At 55.9% G+C, this 16,905-nt stretch overlaps 1 protein-coding gene across 1 annotated transcript in view; it reads left to right on the top strand.

Moving 5' to 3' along the window:
* Nucleotides 1-14,050, top strand: part of CD5 (CD5 molecule) — a 22,637-nt gene extending 8,587 nt beyond the window's left edge. Inside the window, exons 2-11 of the mRNA XM_046644272.1 lie at nt 3,268-3,306; nt 5,841-6,164; nt 6,658-6,720; nt 6,990-7,322; nt 9,420-9,710; nt 10,367-10,492; nt 11,330-11,383; nt 12,000-12,119; nt 12,665-12,756; nt 13,181-14,050. Of these exons, the coding sequence (XP_046500228.1) occupies nt 3,268-3,306; nt 5,841-6,164; nt 6,658-6,720; nt 6,990-7,322; nt 9,420-9,710; nt 10,367-10,492; nt 11,330-11,383; nt 12,000-12,119; nt 12,665-12,753 (1,439 nt within the window). The 3' untranslated portion in view covers nt 12,754-12,756; nt 13,181-14,050. The remainder of the gene's footprint in view (nt 1-3,267; nt 3,307-5,840; nt 6,165-6,657; nt 6,721-6,989; nt 7,323-9,419; nt 9,711-10,366; nt 10,493-11,329; nt 11,384-11,999; nt 12,120-12,664; nt 12,757-13,180) is intronic.
* The last annotated feature ends 2,855 nt before the right edge of the window (nt 14,051-16,905 follow it).

The raw sequence follows: 16,905 nt of genomic DNA, 5'->3' as shown, positions 1-16,905 counted from the left end.
CTTTTCTCAACACAGCGTTTTCCTTTTTAGAACTTTTCTTGGTTCTCCGGCTGGTTCAATCTTTCCTGAGAAGCTTCTCTGAGCAGGGCCTGGGCCGTTCTGTGTGAGATCTGGAAGGAGGCTCATGCCCAGTCCCTGCCCCCAGGGCCCTCAGGGTCTGGCTGCTCGAGCACCTCGGGGTACGGGTCTAAGTCGTGTTCATCTCCGCAGCCCCAAACTTGGCACGTTGGAGGCACAATTGGGTGGCAGAGAGCTTGGGTTCGGAAGTCTGACTCGTGGTTCAAATCTGGGCCCTGAAGTTGCTGGCAGTGTCACCCTGGACAGGACACCTGCACTCTCCCGACATCTCTACCATGAATACTCTCAACTCACATTGTGGGACCACATGGGAGATTAACGATGACCTCTGCAAGGAAGCTCCCCGCGTGCTGAGTACACAGTAGGCGCTCTATAATTGGCAGCTGCTGTTAGGAACAAATGTTGATTGTGGTGACTTTGGGGATACCAGGGTCCCCAGTGGGAAAGGGACATGATGGCCCTTATGATCTGGCTCTCCCAGCATCCCGGAGGGGGATTCCTCCCGCGGGAAAGCTCCGGGCTGGCCTGCGGTCCTGCCCACACCTGCCCCAGGAACAGCCAGCGCCACACCAGGCCCACCAGCTCTGAGAAGTGAACACGGGCCAGGAAGGCAGCGGGCTAAGTCCTTCCCATAGATCATTTCGTCTCCTCCTCACAGTGTCACTATAACGCTGGTCCCATTCTTGTCCGCATGCTGCGGATGAGGAAACAGAGGCTCCGAGCAGCTAAGAGACTTGCTTCCCAGGGCCCACAGGTAGGAAGTGGCAGAGCTGGTCCCAGACCCAGAGAACGTTGTCAGTAGCTGAAAACCCATCCTGCGTCATCTAGCACCAAAAGGTGGATCTTTGTGTCCTCTCTCCCCATAAGTGCCCCTTCCAGCTGCCTCAGCTTTCATGGCTTAGCCAAAGAAATGACTCCCTAATGGTGGACAGCCCCATTCACAATGGGGAGCTGGGACCAAAGGGAGGTGGGAGCGAGAGGTCAGAGGTGAGAGGTGAGGGCAGGACAAAGTGCCCGCTGCCTCCTCATTCTCCATGCTAGCTTGGGCATCTCCACCATGTCCTTCTGAGGCTGCCCTGCCCGCCGCAATAGATCTGTTGCCTAATAGCTGGTCGACCTCCTCCCCCGCTAGGCCAGAGCTCTGGCGACTGCTCTGGGCCCGACACGCCCTCTGCATGAGAAATATCTGCCCCTCTGAGGCCTGTGACTCCCAGGGCAACAGTGATGGGCTCTTACCAAGATGGAGGGAACATCTGGGGCTGGCCTGATTGCATAGTGGTTGGGTTCCTGCACTCTGCTTCGGTGGCCCAGGGTTTGCGGGTTCAGATCCTGGGCACGGACCTAGCATTGCTCATCAAGCCATGCTGGGACAGTGTCCCACATACAAAGTGGAGGAGGACTGGCATAGATGTTAGCTCAGTGACAATCTTCCTTAAGCAAAAAAGAGGAAGATTGGCAACAGATGTTAGCTCAGGGCCAATCTTCCTCACCAAAAAAAAAAAAAAAAAAGATGAAGGGAACATCACAGGGCCTCGACAACTTCTTACAAGGAATCTTGATTGCGGGGAGAGGGAAGGCTGGCAGGGGCACATCTTCCCTTAAAGTTCTACCACCAGTTCAGAACACTCAAGCAAGAACAAGCTTTTAAAAACACACCTCTTTTTTAACACCCAGCAACAATTTCTCAAAAGCAACTTAAACACAACTGCTTGCTACGTAAAGTGGTCTCCCCAACCCAGAGTGTTGCCAGCTCCCCGTCGAGAAGTCCGTCCAGGAGTCAGACAGTTGGCAATCAGACCACCTGCTCCGGGATGGACAAAGCTGGCCGGCGAACGAGGAGGGTGGGCTCTGAGGACACACGGATCTGCCAGTCCATCCCATCCCCACCTAAACCCAACCTCTGCCCTGGCCACGGATGAGTTACCCAGGCCGCTCTGCCATGAGCCGCCGCTCTGCCACGAGCCCCCGCTGTGCAGTCACACGGGCCTGAGACGAGTCGGAACTTCCCCAATGGCCCACATTCTATCGAATGGGCCCGGGCAGCAGCCGTGCCAGAGGGCAGGCCAGTTCCTACAGACCCACGTCCACAGGGCCTGTGGGCTTGGCTGCATTGCCCACTGGCTGCCCAAACTTGGCAAGGCCCTTTGAATTGAAGTCTCTTTGAGCTTCGATTTCCTCTTCTGGAAACAGGGAGCTGGTAAGGATAAATGTTGTCATTCTTTTGTCCTGCCTTGGGAATACCAAAAAGGAGCAAACCTTGTCTTCGGTTTGTTTTTGTTTTTCTGTTTTTTAAGGTATGCTTTTTTTGGTAAGGAAGATTGGCCCTGAGCTAACATCTCTTGCCAATCTTCTTTTTTTCTCCCCAAAGCCCCAGTACCTAGTTGTATATCCTAGTTGTAAGTGCTGCTTGTCCTTCTATGTGGGACACCACAACAGCATGGCTTGATGAGCGGTGTGTAATTCTTCACCCAGGATCCGAGCCCACAAACCCCAGGCCGCAAAGCACAGAGCGTGAACTTAACTGCTTGGCCCCGGGGCCAGTCGCCTGTCTTGGGTTCTTTTCCTGGCTCATTTCTTGGTTCTCTAGAACTACGGAGTTCAAACCTTTTTTATTGAAAGCAACACACAGGATATTTTTACGTTGCAACCCAACACACAAAAAATGACCCTTATCCTCACAATGCATGGTACATTCGGACATTCTCTATTCTAGTCCATTTCAGTTTTTAAAAAAATGGTGGTCGCATGACTACACATTGTTTTAAAATCGATGGATGCCGTCCTCCGTATTACTACAAAGGGACAGCGTGAGGAAATTTTGGGGGGCGATGGAATTGTCGTATACCTTGATCGCAGTGCTGATTACACAGATCCACGGATGAGTTACTCATAGAATTGTGCACTGAAGGAAAACGAATTTTACTGCATGTTCATTTCGAAGGTAAAGTTTTCAAACAAGAAAAAGATTGATGGTTGCAACCCACTAAATGGATTTCATGACCCATCTAGGGGTTTCTACGTTTGGTATGAAAATCCTTGCCCCTGAACCCCGCAATGTGGGGGAGGCCAAAAAGGCGCTTGTTGGGGCTGTGGGTGGATGTGAGCGGGCGGCGGGGGTGGGCGTGGGGGAGGGGAGAAGGGAGCTGGAGGGAGACTTCACTTCCTGACCCTCCTCTCTCCTCTCTGCAGTCACTTCCTGCCTCGGAGGGCTCAACTGGGAGGACCCAGGTAAGGACGAACCACAGGGAGGCCCGGGGACGGGGTGAACAGGGCTGCAAGTCCATCCCGCAGGGGGACCTGCCCGTTAAGGAGCTGTCACCTTAGCCAGAGTGAATCCCACCCCACAGAGAGAGAGAGAGCCCTACGACACACACACACACACGCACTCACACACACACATGCACGCATGCACACACACTAAGATGCCCAATTGCAGGCGGATGCTCTCCATGGCCATAAAAAGATGCCCCGATGCCCTCGACAGCCAGCAACACGCAAATGCTAGTTCTCCTGACAATTAGTATTAGGACCCACTCACCACGCACAGAAAACACACTGGCCCATAAAGGCACCTCGCCAAGTCCTGTTTCCTACCGGGTCCTGCCAGATGCTCCCTGGTCAAAGACATTTGTGGCTGAGGCTGCAGTGAGAGGCTGCCCAGGATTGTAAAGTGGGTCAAGTTTCCTACCTGCAAGGTTGGCCTTTAATCCTAGAGGTTAGTGTTTCCTAAAAAGGGTTCCACAGAACCTGTTGGATGAAGGGTGGGCCACACCGCATCACCCACTGGAGACTGACAGTGTGCACTGGCCTGGTAAAGGCTCTGAGAAGTCCTGCAGCAAAGAAACCTGTTAAACGTTTTTTTAACTCAGCAGTTCCCGGACTCACGTCACCGCAGATCTCTCTTCTTCACATTTCCTGAGAGAACATGATGCTGAATGTATTTTGGGAGAACTGTGGCTGAAGGTTCTCATAAACCCACTGTGCAACCAGGACCTGGAACCCTACAATGGCATCCTAGCTCCGAGTTCTAGCAAGTTGCTTGGCCTCTCTGAGCCCTGTCTCCCCACTTGTAAAACGGGGAGAAAGTCTCCCTGGTGAGGATTCAGTGAGTCAGCTCGCTGGAGGGGAAAACCTATAAAGGTTCCACCAGTGCCAGGTGTTGGACCAGCCCACTTTCCTCTGACTGGCCAAGTGACCTTGGCAAGCGCCAGCCCTGTGCTCTGGGCCTCAACTGTCCCCATCTGTGGGAAGAAAAATGCAGCCCGACACCAGTTCCCAACCAGAGAAAACCTCTGCTCAGAGTCACTTAGAAGAGCCTCTCATTTCTTTTTTATTAAATTTCTTGACTAGGTAACACAATTGCCTGGCTCAAAACTTAAACAATATGCAAAGATCTGGGGCCGGCCCCATGGCTGAGTGGTTAGGTTCATGCACTCTGCTTTGGTGTCCTGGGGTTCACTAGTTTGGATCCTGGGCTTGCACCTACCATGCTCACCAAGCCATGCTGAGGTGGTGTCCCACGTAGAAGAACTAGAAGGACCTACAACTATATACTGGGGCTGTGGGGAGAAAAAAAAGAAGAAGATTGGCAACAGATGTTAGCTTAGGGCCAATCTTCCTCACCAAAAAAAAATGAAGAAGAATTTTTTAAAAAGTGAAAAAAATATATAAAAAGATCTACAGTGAAGACTCTCATTTCCATTGCTGTCTTCCATCTGTCCAGTCCTTCCTCAGGCCCCAAAACCCAGGTCATAACCGCATCCATTCATTTCTTCCATATCCTTCCAGAATCTCTTTATGCAAATACAAATATATATTTTTATTTTTCCCCTCATGGAGCTTTATAAAATCGTGCAAGCCACATCCCTACCTATGACCCAGCAATGCCACTCCTTGGTATTTACCCCAGAGAAACGAGAACACGTGCCCACACACAGATGAAGATGGGTCCACGAACGTTCATAGTGGCCAAAACCTGGAAACAGCCCACATGGTGAATGGATAAACAAATTGTGACACATCCACACAATGAAACATGATTCAGCAATCAAAAGGAATGAACGACTGAGACAGGGCACGACAGGAGACACCTCAAACACAGCTGAACGAAAGACCAGACCATGAAACAGGCCACTGGGTTCCACTTATGTGACATTTGAGAACAGGCCAAACGAATCTCTCGCGACAGAAAGCAGATCGGTGGTTGCCTGAGGCTGGATTCAGGGAAATCGAGGGAACTTTCTGGATGATGGAAATGTCCTATATCTAGTACGTGGGGGTGGCGACAGGCATGTACACATTTGTCAAATTCCATTAAATAAGTCCCCTTAAAATGAGTACAGTGCACTGTATGTCCATTGGATCTCAATAAAATTGATTTTAAAAGTTAGAGAGAGAGAAAGAAAAAACAAACAGGTGCCAGGCCCTCCCTCGGATCTACTGAAACAGAATTTCTGGGAGTGGGCGATTCTGCTGGACAGTGGGTGCTGGGGACTCCTCGCCCACGGCTCCAAGTTGCACTCGGCTCTGAGATCTTCAGCTCCATCCTCCCGGGCCCAGCCTCTGGGGGCCGCCTGGGTCAGGAGCAGCCCCAGCCTCAGTTTCTGGGAAGTCTCTGCAGTGCCCCAGAGGGACAGAGCTCAGGAGCAAGAGAGGCAGCCCGGGGGCAGAAGGGAGCCTGGTGGGCATGGGGGCCCAGGTAGGGAGGGCCCCTGGGGAGCACCCCTCCCAGCCTCATCCGTCCCCATCTCTTCGACCCCTAGGGTTCCAGGTGAGGCTGGGAGCCTCCAACTCACAGTGCCAGGGCCAGCTGGAGGTGGAAGTCATGGACACGTGGCGCACGGTGCACAGCCAGAGCTGGGGCCGCAGCTGGGGCCGCAGCAGGATCCAGAGCCAGTTCCACTGGGAGGACCTCCAGCAGGCCTCGAAGCTCTGCCGGAAGCTACTCTGTGAGGAGGCTTTAGTTCTGGCCCACATCCCTTCTTTCAACAAACCCAACAGACAGATCACCTGCGTGGGACGGCTGGGATCTTTCTCCAACTGCAGCGAAGCAAACCAGAGGGAACCTCTGGGCCTGATCTGCTCGGGTGGGTAACTAGCTGGCCACACGGGTACCCTGGGCCTGGGCACCAGCCCCGAGGAGGCTGTCCAGGGCCTGTGAGCTGGGGCCTGGGCAGGCAGGTGGAAGGGGATCCCTGACTTACAGCTACCACCAGGCCCCAGCAACATCCCCCGGTGGGGAACTGGAAGGGGAGGGCTGAGGGTTGCTGGCACCCTGCCGGAAGGATGGAAAAGGTCCAGAATTTGGGTCTGCTGATTGCTAGCTTCATTGTCCCCTTCAAACCTCCATTTTCCCAACTGTAAAATGGGCTGGTACTGACCACTTCACAGGAGGCTTAGAGACAACCTGTGGGTCAAGTGGGCCTAATGGATCTCTTGCTACTTACATTATGGGTTCTAGTTCTTTCTTAACAAGGCCAGTTGCCACCAGCCCTCCCCGCACCCCCCGTTCTTCCCTTCTCCCCTCTCTTCCTTCCCTCCCAGGGTCCCCTGCCCCCTCTCACCAGAGTGTCATTGCAGAGCCACGGAAGACGACACCTCGGCCCACGAGCCCCCCGCCCACAACCACCCCGGAGCCCACAGGTAAGGAGATTCTGAGGCCCCTGGGGGTAGGGTGTCAGATTTAGCAAATAGAAATACAGGATGCCCAGGTACAACTGAATTTCAGATAAACGTGAAAAGGTTTAATATAAGTGTGTCATATGCAATATTTGGGACCTCACCACCTCCCAAGGCCTCGGCCAAGGATTCATTTGTCCACATGTTGGGGCCAAAGAGCCAGGAGTAAGGAAGGCCCCACTACCGGGCTGTCAGCACTCAGGCCTCCCCCTGCCCTCTCTCTCTCCCCGCAGCTCCTCCCAGGGTGCAGCTGGTGGCAGGGCCCGGGGGCCTGCGGTGTGCGGGCGTGGTGGAGTTCTATAGTGGCAGCCTGGGTGGCACCATTGGCTATGAGGCCCAGGACAAGATCCAGGGCCTGGGGACCCGCATCTGTGACGCCCTCCAGTGTGGATCCTTCCTAAAGCATCTGCCGGAAGTGGAAGTAGCCACGACACAAGACCCGGGGGAGAGCAGACCCTTGCCAATTCGTTGGGAGATCCAGAATGCGAGCTGTGCCTCCCTGGAGGGGTGCTTCAGAAAAGTCCAGCCCCGGATGGGCGGCCAGGCTCTCGCCCTCGTCTGTTCTGGTGAGTGAGCCCTGGCCAAGACCCACGGGGTGTCCCCAGATGGTCTGTCAACACACGTGCCTGGACACCCCTGCGTGTGGCACAGGGCCCCTAGGCATGATGGAGAATGAGAGGGACATGGAGGCTGATCACTGGCCTCTAAGATGTAGGGTGGCAGCAGGGTGGGCAGGCTGCCCTCACACCCGTGCCTTGGGAATCTCTGCAAAGTAACACTGCCCAGCCCAAATGAGCCACTGGCTGGGCTGCCACACAGTGAGGTGGCATCAGCAAGACTCCCAGGAGGAGGCGAGGTCTCCCGGCAGGTTTTGAAGGAGGAGAGAAGCGCGGGTTTGGTGGAACAAAGGAGAAGAGGATTTTTAGGTGGGACTTGTGGCCTTGGATGGGGCGAGCCTGGCAGGAGGGGAGCTTGTAAATCTCAGCGACAGACGAGGTCGGAATGATGGCGCGAGGTGGGAGGTCCCCAAGGCCCAGCAGGTGGAGAGAGAGACCAGAGCAGGTCCCCAGGGGGCTTCCGGAAGAGGCTCCGAGCCACAGCGTGAGCAGACTGGTGACGCTGGTGTGGTTGATGGTGGGAGGCCAATGAGGCCAGTCTGTGGGACCCCAAAACCAGGACCAATGGGGAAGCTGAAGGGGAATGAGCCCAGAGCCCAGAGTTCAAAATAAGGAGGCATACTCATAGCATCCTGGGGAGCAGTGGGCTCCCGTCACCGGGAGGGTTCTGGTGGAGTCCAGACTTGAAGAATCATACTTTCTGAGTGCTTCCGTTGTGCCAAGGAACATTCCAGGGCATTCTTCCATTTTCACAGCCACCTTAGGAGGTGGGTTCTATTATTACACCCACTTTGCAGATGAGGAAACTGAGGCTCAGAGACACTTTGCTCAGTTTCTTGCCCAATATCATAGACCGCTAGCTGGGCTTTCCACTCCAGAGCCTGTTTCCTGAGCCTTCACTACTCAAAGCAAGGTCCTGGACCAGCAGCATCAGTTTCATCAGTGGCTGGTTAGAAATGTAGGTTCTCAGACCCCACCCAGAGCTACTGAGTCAGGATCTGCATTTCAGCAAGGAACCAGGGACTCCTGTGCACAAAGCTAGGGAGCAATGCCCTGGGTCACTGGGCGACCCTGCAGGAGGGGCTGTCCCCAGCCCCCTGGATATCTGGTGCGAGTTAGTAAAGCGCAGCCCCCTGTAGGCAGAAGCAGCCCCCAGGGTCTCTTGGCCTGGTGAAGGAAAAGGAGCTGGCTCTCAGGGCCCCACTCGCCCCTTGGCTAAGAGCTCTCCTGCAGGCTACAACCTGCAGAACCAGACCCCATTTTTTCTCAATGCAAGATTTATTAGGGCTTTGAAGGTGGACGTTGCTATGGAAACTGACCAACACTGGCCGGATCACAGCTCCACTCTAACTGGAGCACATACAGGCTTCAGCTGTGGATCCCAGCTATGGACCAATCACCCCGCCCCCCCACAGGCCCCACCCTGATGAGCAGAAATGGATTCAGTCTCTGTTGGACCAGGTCCCAGTCGTGAAATCTTGCCTCTCAGGGTGCCGGGCCTGGCCAGCTGGGTTTCTGGGTTCTGCCCCACCTGTGAACTACCAGGACTCAAAGGAGGAGGCAGTTTCCATCCTTGAGCCTCAGTTTCCCGTTTCTGACAACTCTTCTGCCTTCTAAGGAGCAGCAAGAGAATGAGAGAATGTCTAAGAGGAAAGGGGACCCAGGAGGAGCCCATTTCCCACTGCTGTTCCCTTAGCACCACCTGGGGGTGGGGCGGTGACTCCCTGCTGGTGTCTGCCCAGCGGCATCCAGGCATCGCCACCCTGCCGGCTTCTTCTATGAAGGTGCCCATGCTGTGGCATCTCACGATGGGTGCCAGCAGCTGCCCAGAGGTGCCAGGGGCAGAGCGTGATGGGGGAAGCACTAGAGAGGGTGCCAGAAGGAGGGACAGAAGGGAAGGTGGTCCCACAGGGTACCTAACCCTCGCGAGCTGGGCCCCGCAAGCTTTGCCAGTGGCATGAGGCCCCAGTGCCTGGGCATGCAGGCTTGGGGCCGAGAGAGCTGCCTCCAACCTGTCACCTCACCCCCATTGCTTCCCCTCCCCAGAGTTCCAGCCCAAGGTGCAGAGCCGCCTGGTGGGGGGCAGCAGCCTATGCGAAGGCTCCGTGGAGGTCCGCCAGGGCAAGCAGTGGAAGGCCCTGTGCGACATCCCCTCACCCAAGGGTGCAGTGCGGTGGGAGGAGGTGTGCCAGGAGCAGCAGTGCGGCAAGGTCAACTCCTACGTGCACGAGGCCCCCGAGAAGACCTCCCAGGGGTTCTTCTGTTCCCAGGAGAAGCTGTCCCAGTGCCACCAGCTTCAGGAGAAAAACAGCTACTGCAGGAGAGTGTTTGTCTCATGTGAGTTGGCCACAGCCCACGGCGGGCGGAGGACGGCTCTGGATTTTTCCCTCTAGGAGCCAGTGAGCATGTTTCTGAAGAACTGGCCCCAGGAGCTAGACGGAGAGCCCGAGAACCCTAGAAAAGGATGGAGAGACAGCAAACGGAGGGAACGGGGGCAGGGTGCTCAGACAGCAGTGGGCGTGAACCGTAAAGAGGGGACTGGCCATGATGACTAGGCAGCTAATGAATGATAGAACGAACTCTGCTCTTCCAGACTGGAAGATAGAAAAGTGAGATAGAAGATACATATTGGCTAACTAATGGTAACTGAAATACACATAATAGAGAGAAAGGGATGGATGGACGGCTATTAGTATATGATGGCAAGGTGATCACGTATAAGTAATTGGCCAATGGTAGAAAGTTAAATAGTTGATAACGAGAGCGGCAAGTGATAGCTGGATAGTCAATTGTTAGATGGTAAACGGTGGATGGATGAGTGGGTAGCAGAGAATTCCACCAGAGATGGGTGGAGAGACAGCTGGAAAACAGCCTTCTGCACATGCTGGGGAATTGCTGGGGCGAGCCGGCCAGCCAGCAGCTTCCCTCTGAATAGACAGTTTTGATGGCATCCGGGGGCCAGGACTGACGGGATTCCTCTGCCCCCACCCCAGGCCAGGATCCAAACCCAGCGGGCCTGGCCGCAGGCACTGTGATAAGCATCATCCTGGCCCTGGTGCTCCTGGCGGTGCTGCTGGTCGTGTGCGGCCCTCTCATCTACAAGAAGCTGGTGAAGAGATGTAAGTGCTGGTGCCTGGAACCACCTCCCTTTCAAGCCTCCACCGCAGAGAGGAGATGGCTGCACTCCAGCCTCACGGAGGAGGGTCCCGCCCCCAGAGAGCCAGCTGAGGACCCCTCTGCCTCACCACCCAGCCCCTACCCTCTCCTGCCCACTAGCCTTTCTCTGCCCAAAGTAACAGAATCATAAAGTCAGGAACATCGGGTTTGCTGATTCGCCCACATCTGGGGCCCAGCTGAGACCCACTCCAGGCCCAAGGGAGGGTGTGGCCATCCTTTAGACTGTGGGGAGCCCAGAGGGTCGTCAACACGGCCTCTGACCTCAGGAGACACACGTTCCAGGTCGGGTTCCGCCACTCACCAGCTGCAGGAGATGCTGACTGAGCACTTCCTCTCTGAGCCTCGGTCTCCTCATCCCCCAAATGGGCAACTGTGCACCTTGTGGCTGGAGGAGGGTGGGACCCTTGCCTTGCAGAACTCGGGGAACATTATTCAGAGACAAGGAAGTGAGACAAGAGAGGCTGAAAAGAGAAGGCCCAGCAGTGGGCGGTGTCAGATGGGTCCCTAGCACCCTCCCAGGTCTTAATTTTGGTTCTGAGCACCTGCGGTCCTTTCTCCTGGCGAGCCAGCCTCCTCAGCCCGCGCACCCTTTAGCACTAGGTGGTGAGGACCCTTCAGAGCAAGTCAGAAAACCGAGGCCCCAAAAGACTTCAGGGGGCGGAGTCCAGCAGTCCCTCCTTCGGCCACACCTGCCACCTCCTCCCTCCCTCCCCGGCTCCCTCACCCTCCGTCTACCCCCTCCACGCCCTGCCCTGATGTGCCTTTCCTGTGTTGCCCAGTCCGCCAGAAGAAGCAGCGCCAATGGATTGGCCCCACGGGAATGAACCAGAACAGTAAGTGTCCCCGGAGGCAGGGTCCTCCCTTGGCCTCAGTCGAGTGTTATCATGGAACAACTTTAAAAGGCCAATGTTATAACATTTTGATGCAGCCGCCCCAACCCCCAGCCCCGGGCTTCATCCTCTCTCCTTCAGTCCACAGCCAGGGCCACCCTCATGGATGAAACCACAGCTCTCCCCCTGCCTCCCTCTCTACATTCTTCCCCCTTTACAAGCAAGGGCTGAATCCTTCCAGAAGGCTCTGTGATGTTGAGCCTTTTTTCACAAAATAAAGGCCCTCAGCTCCAGGGCGGCAGGGAGTATATCTGCCCTATCAAATGTATTCCAATTCCCTGCTGAATACCTGCTTGATGACTGACTAACTGACCCACAGAAGGCCCACCCCACCAATCGGCTTCCTGGCCAACCCAAAGCTGCTCCAAAAGTCTGACCCCTGGTAGTATGAAATGCCCCAGGAAGAAAGGAAAAGAGGGCTGTGTTGAAGGAGCTGTGGGTGCCTCTGCCTCTCCCCCATTACACGATGGGAACAGGAAATTAAGGTTCTGGGCTGGTTGGGAAGGAGGAGGAAGACAGAGCAGCAAGTCTAATGACACCATCTCCTGCACCTGCTCAGTGTCTTTCCATCGCAACCACACGGCGACCGTCCGGTCCCAGGTTGAGAACCGGCCAGCCTCACACGTGGAGAACGAATACAGCCAGCCTCCCAGGAACTCCCACATCTCGGCTTATCCAGGTAAGCCCCTAGGATCCTGGGGATGGTGCAGGGCTGGAGCGGAGGTCACGTGATTGCCCAAAGCGAGAAGGGAGGCGGCAGGGGAGAGGGGGATCAAACTGCCCCTTTGACAGCCGGGCACAGCAGGATGGAAAGTATACAGCCTTCAGAGGCCACTCAACTAGACAGAAGAATGCGCTGGGATGCCATTAACTCCAGCATTGCTGTGACCTAACGGGCTGTTTCTCTGCAGGGCCTTGTGGGCAGGATGGTAAATGAGGCCCCTCAGATTCCTTCGAGGCAGAACAGAGCCATCCGGTGGCCTGCAGGAGCCCTGTATTGAATGCTCCCTGACTGGCACTGACAATTAAGCCACAGGGAGCCTGGCGTTCAGCCTCATTAGTGGACACTGGCTGATTTGATCAAAACAGCTATGGGCTATCGAGCCACCAGCTCATAAAGCCCCTGTGATCTTCCGACCCCGCGGGGCTCTCGGCTCTGAGGGGCTCTCTCTGTGTCCCCTGGAGGAATAACCCCACTTCAAATGGCCTCCTTTCTTTCCGCAGCTCTGGAAGGGGCCCTGCATCGCGTTTCCACCCAGCCTGATAACTCCTCTGATAGCGACTATGATCTGCACGGGGCTCAGAGGCTGTAAGAGGTGAGCCCCCGGGACCTGTGCACAGCCCTGGGGATGAGCACCAGCCGCTGGGTCGCTCCCCTCCTGCCACCCTGCCCATCCGTGAATAGGGATTGGGGTATCTTGACACATATAAAGGGAAAGAATAAGCATCAGCGATCTAGGGGATGGCAGGTGATTTGGCCGTCAGAGCAGAGGAATCATCAACCTTAAAAGCATCTCTTAAACTCCATCCCAGAAGACCACCCCAAAGGGCCCCCAAGAGTTTCCTGATGGACTACACCCCTCCCTACAAGCTGCCCACAGAGACGAGAAGCCCCTCACCCAGAGGGACAGCGCTGTCTCTGACATTGAGCCCAGGGCTGGGGGCCCATCCCCCACCTCCCTGAACCATCTCCAGGGTGTGTGGTTTCCTCCTCTGACACGTGTCCTTCTCACCCCGCAGATCCGGGAACCAGGGACGGAACATCAAGGCCAGATCTTTGATCCTGACAATACTCTGTGTCCGTTGCTTGGAAATGATGTCCTGATTCCTGCCCCAGCCAGAACGTGCACAGAGGCGAGATGCCCTTCAAATGTGTCCTCCTGCTCAGCATCACAGCCAGCTCTGCCGTCTCCCCGCTGGCGCCTGGCCCAGGTGAAGACGCCCAGCATAGCTCGGCAGCCTCTCCGAGGGTGGCAGCTGTGAAGGAGCAGAGCCCACAAACAAGGAGCCCTCCCAAGCTGAGACCTGTGGGGGCCAGCCCCCGCCAGCCCCTCCCCTGTCTGTGGGAAGCAGCAGCCAAGTGGAATCGGCTCTCAATTCAGACTCTGACCCTAGTGAGGACAGACAAGGAAGCTGACCCCTGGGGTTGGGGGGTGGGGGGTATTTCTCTAGTGTATTTTTTATATGTTCTTTGTAAATAATGCTTTTTCTCCTTCCTGAGGGCTAGAGTGGCTGGCCTCCTCAATCCAGGGTCCACCTGCTGGATCCCTCTGGAGATGCTCACAGGAGGGGGTGCCTGCGGGAGCCACTCTGCAGCCGTGTGGTGAGAGGGCTGCACATCTGACACAGAGACAGCTTAGCACATCACAGCAGCTGCCAGCAAAGGGCCGTGTGGGTGCCCAGGATTCAGTTGGCTGCCTCACTCAGAGCCCCATCACCTCCCCTCCATCCTTTGACCCCCCACAGCCCCTCAATGAAAGATAGCTTCATACCAGAGAGCAGGGGCTGCTGGCTGTCAAGCCCAAGGGCACCGGTGCCACCCCAGGGCCCTGCACAAAGAGCGTGTCTAGTGAATCCCAGCCCATTTGCGTTTTTGTTTCGCACAGCTGTTAAAGGTCAAAACTAAAGGAGTTGCAGCCAGTTACGGTTAACCTTCTAACTCAAGAGTCAGAGAATGCGGCCGAACATTCTTTTGGGTTAAATAATTGCCTCAATGGAAATAGTCTTTTCTCCTCCTCGGAGAGCTAGACACATGCTAGTCCTGGGCGCCTGGGTTTCCTAACGATGAGCAAGAGGAGAGCATCTACCTAGGAACTCAGGGGGCTGGTGGTAGAAGAGGCTGTGCCAGGCCCCACCGAGCCCGTAGGCATCAGACAGGTCTGGAAGGAGATGAAGAAGCAGGGTAACATGTCTTGGTGTGGAGCCTCTCTCCACACGATTTGTCACTGTATCTGCTGGGAGCGACAGAGCTCAATGGTCCAAGCCACAGAAGCCAACTCTGGAAGAGCAAAAGGAAGTTACTAGAAGGATATAGCAGGCGAGAGGGTGGCTCTAGCACGTCAGAAGAGTCTGGTCGGCACTCTGCCCCAGCCAACACCCTCCAGTCGGGCCTCTGCCCTCCCCTTGTTCAGGATCAGAGTCCCGAGGGAGCCCTGACCCCCCTGGGAATCCAGAAAAGGGACACCCGGTCACCCACCTATGTGTGGCAGGGGGAGGGGCTCCTCAAAGGAACTGAGCGGCTGGCCTCAGGGAGGAGCCACAGATGTGAGGCACCAAGCTCTCCCACCAGCACCTTTCTTGATCAAAGCTATTTAATCTCTAGCTGAGCCACCGTAGTGTGGCCTCAAAGCCACCATGGCCTCCTTTAACAACAAACGTCCCCCCAAAATGAGCTGCCTTGAGGCAAAAAGTCTCTTTAGAAAACTGTTTTCCAAGTGGTGGCAGGCTTGGGTGATGCGTTTCTGGAAAGTTCCGTGTGGTTAACCAACTGAATAGGAAGCATCTCAGCCTTGGAGGTGCCTTTGTGAAGTTCCAGCCTTGGCGGGTAGACACAGCCCACGGGCTGTGGGGTCAGCGCTGTTCCTCCTAAAGCAACTCCCGCAGCCTCTCCCTCAGCTGCAGAGGGTGCCCCTGGGCCACCTCCGAGTCCACATTCCTGCCAGAGCCGAGCAGGGCCACCCTTCAACCAGAGAGGGCTAGACTCACCTGTGTATCCCCCACACCCCAGTTCACTCCCCTAAATCATGTTAGCCACCTGACCCTCCACCTTTGGAGGCATTTGAGTGTGCAACCTGATTCTAGCACATTCTTCTCATGTCAAGGAAACTGAGGACACAAAAGGAAAGCTCACTTTGACTACCGAGCGCCAAGTCTAGCTTCGAGGTGGTCACGCTTCTCGAATCTGAGAGTGCCGAGTGGAACTAACCTGGCAGCTGAAAGGACATTTCAAATGGCCTCGCCCACGAACACAGCTGAGTGTCCTCACCGAGCTAGGAATCTCTTTGAGGCTCTAAATGTGATACTTGGGGGTCTGTCCCAGTCTGTGCAGCCAGCTCTGCAGCCAGAGGCCCACTGTGGTCTGGCAAAGGGCACCCAGTGATTTCATGTGGCAGATGCTGGATGAGGAGGGGGGCTGGGGGGTGCCTATGAGCCCGAATGTGCTAGATCTAAGGAGTGGAGGGCCTGGGGAGAAGGGAGAGCAGGGAGCAGGGGCACTATGCACTGAGGGACCAGCTGAGGCAGCTCTGGACCAAGCCCTTTCTTAGCAAGTGATGCCTCGTCTCTTCAGCCCTTCGGTGCACCCCGCCACCACTCTGGGACCAACCCAAAGCAGGTGACTTGATTGCTCCTGCTCTGCCCCCCCACCCCCCACCCCCCACGGTGAGAATTTTAGCTTCTTCCTCTAAAACCAAGTCGTCTTCTAGCTCCCCCTGGTGGCCTGAGTCCTCAGCCCCGCACACTTGCAAAGCAGGGCTAGAATTCAGGAGGGGGCAAAGGGCAGTAAGCGTTTGACGGGAGCCCAGGGGACTGTCAGCCGTGGGCTTAGATTTCCCAAGCTTTTCTCGGGACTGTGACCCCGCGAAGCCTGACCACTTCTGGTGCCACAAAGGCATCCCCGAGGGGCCCCTGCAGCCAGGTCTGACAGAGCCGGGGGCGAGCCCCACCCCTCCAGGCTGTGCGACCTGGTCACTGGACCAACCACCCTGCAGTCTCCTCCACTTGTTTAAACTTGGGGATCAAACGTTGTTGAGAGGACCCCACGAGATAATGTACATCAAAGGTTAACAGGGGGTGTGGCCCTGTTGACTATCCAATACTGGAGATTCTCTGCATCGTCCACAGGCAGCCTGCCCTTGTCACGTTGCAGAGAAGGAAAAGCAGAAGGGCCGACTTGAGGGTCCCCGGGTTCTGCTGAAAGCAGAAGACGCTCTCCGAGGCCTCCTGAAAACCAGTTGAGCTCAGGGGGAGCTGGAGGGGGCGGCAGGCTGGGCAAAGGCAGATCAATGGCTCCACAGCCAGGTGGGTGGCCCGCTGCCCCTCCATCCCAGTTTACAAATTGGGTGTACTCCAGCTGGGGTCCTGATGGGCAGACAGCAGGCGGTCCTGTCAGCCCAGCAGGTGGCAGGAATGTGCACCCCTCCCAAGCCAGGCTGAGGCCCGTGCGCGCCCCCTAGTGGCCTTGTGGCCTAGGGACCCCATGGCCTTGTATGACTCGAGCGCTCCACCCAGGACAAGGCGATCCTGGCGTGCACACGATGGAAAACCAGTGCAGCTGAGGAAGGGGAAATTCTGGAAGAGCCAGGCCCCAGGGGAAGCAGCTCAAGAGATGACACCCAGATAGATGAGGCTTTGTGGACACGAATCCAAGAGGCCTTTCGTTAGAGCGGATCCTAAAGGCTGTGCAGGAAACCAACGCCCCCCAAGCAGCCGCATCTTCACGTCTCAAACCCACCGGAGGCACAACA

The sequence above is a fragment of the Equus quagga genome, chromosome 17 (assembly GCF_021613505.1).
Source record: "Equus quagga isolate Etosha38 chromosome 17, UCLA_HA_Equagga_1.0, whole genome shotgun sequence".
Lineage (NCBI taxonomy): Eukaryota > Metazoa > Chordata > Mammalia > Perissodactyla > Equidae > Equus > Equus quagga.
This window is presented reverse-complemented; position numbering and strand designations above follow the sequence as displayed.